Raw genomic sequence first — 986 nt, 5'->3', positions numbered from 1 at the left:
CCCCCTGTCCTCCCACCGCCCCCTCCCTTCCCGGCTCACCGGCCACTCACCGGTTGAGCTGGAAGGCCGTGCTCTTCCCAGAGCCCCCCAGTTTCTCCACACCCTCCTGGCCTTGCCTGGACTCCTCTGCCTCGGGCGTGGGGGCCAGGGAGTCACCGTAGGGCCCCAGGATGCTGACGGTGGTGGGGGAGAGGTCCGTGAGGGGCTGCTGGCTCTCCTGCTGCCTCCCACCGCTCTGCTGCCCCGAGTGACGCCGGCGTTTCTGGTTACGGTCCCAGCTTCAGAGAGAGACAAGGGGTGAGGACGAAGAGTGTCTCCTCAGACAAGCCCTGGCCCTCGATGACAGAGGGGTTCACGGAACCCCACTACACCCAGCACTTAGAGCCCAGCACGGCCATGTGCCAAACCTCCTGAGGGCTTCCCGCACCAGATCCTTGGTCCCAAGCAGGTTCCAAGCATACAGTCCTCCTGCCCTCCCCCTCCACCTGCAGACACCAGCGTGGTGACAGCCTCCATAGGCTCAAACCCCACTCACCAGAACTTGAATATGATCCCGGTGGCGACCAGGACAATGATGATGGAGATGGTGATGGTGACGTACAGCTGGGGGTCCACACCTGCGAGACAGAGGGAGAGAGGGGGAAGTGGGGGTGTGATGGCCACCCCCACCGGTCCCCAGAGAGCAGCAGCGCAAGAGGAGGTTCCTGCTGGGACCCTCGTGAATTTTGCAGAAGGAGCTGCTCCTGTGGGGACCAGGGGACAGGGGACGGGGGACAGGGGGAGAAGGAAGCAAAGGGCAGATTTACCTTCCCCCCGGGGCCCAAACAAGAAGGGCCGCAGGGTGGCCGGGGTCTCACGCAGGTTGAGCCCGGCGTTGTGCAGGAGCGAGTGGGAGTTAGGCTGCGCCGTGGCCATGCCGTGCGGCGAGACAAAGGTGTAACCCAGCGGTGGGAAGCCGGGGTTGGCTGAGTTGGTGCCCCTCCATC

The 986-nt window shown here is 64.6% G+C and overlaps 1 protein-coding gene across 1 annotated transcript in view; it reads right to left on the bottom strand.

Moving 5' to 3' along the window:
• Positions 1 to 46: 46 nt before the first annotated feature.
• PIANP (PILR alpha associated neural protein) overlaps positions 47 to 986 on the bottom strand; it is a 1720-nt gene continuing 780 nt past the window's right edge. Inside the window, exons 2-4 of the mRNA XM_009892956.1 lie at positions 807 to 979; positions 536 to 617; positions 47 to 278 (exon numbers count right to left, since the gene is read on the bottom strand). Coding sequence (XP_009891258.1) covers positions 47 to 278; positions 536 to 617; positions 807 to 979 — 487 coding nt within the window. The remainder of the gene's footprint in view (positions 279 to 535; positions 618 to 806; positions 980 to 986) is intronic.

This window comes from Charadrius vociferus, unplaced genomic scaffold (genome assembly GCF_000708025.1).
Source record: "Charadrius vociferus isolate BGI_N301 unplaced genomic scaffold, ASM70802v2 scaffold301, whole genome shotgun sequence".
Taxonomy (NCBI): domain Eukaryota; kingdom Metazoa; phylum Chordata; class Aves; order Charadriiformes; family Charadriidae; genus Charadrius; species Charadrius vociferus.
Note: the sequence above shows the minus strand (reverse complement) of the source record. Positions and strands in the feature narration are given on the sequence as shown.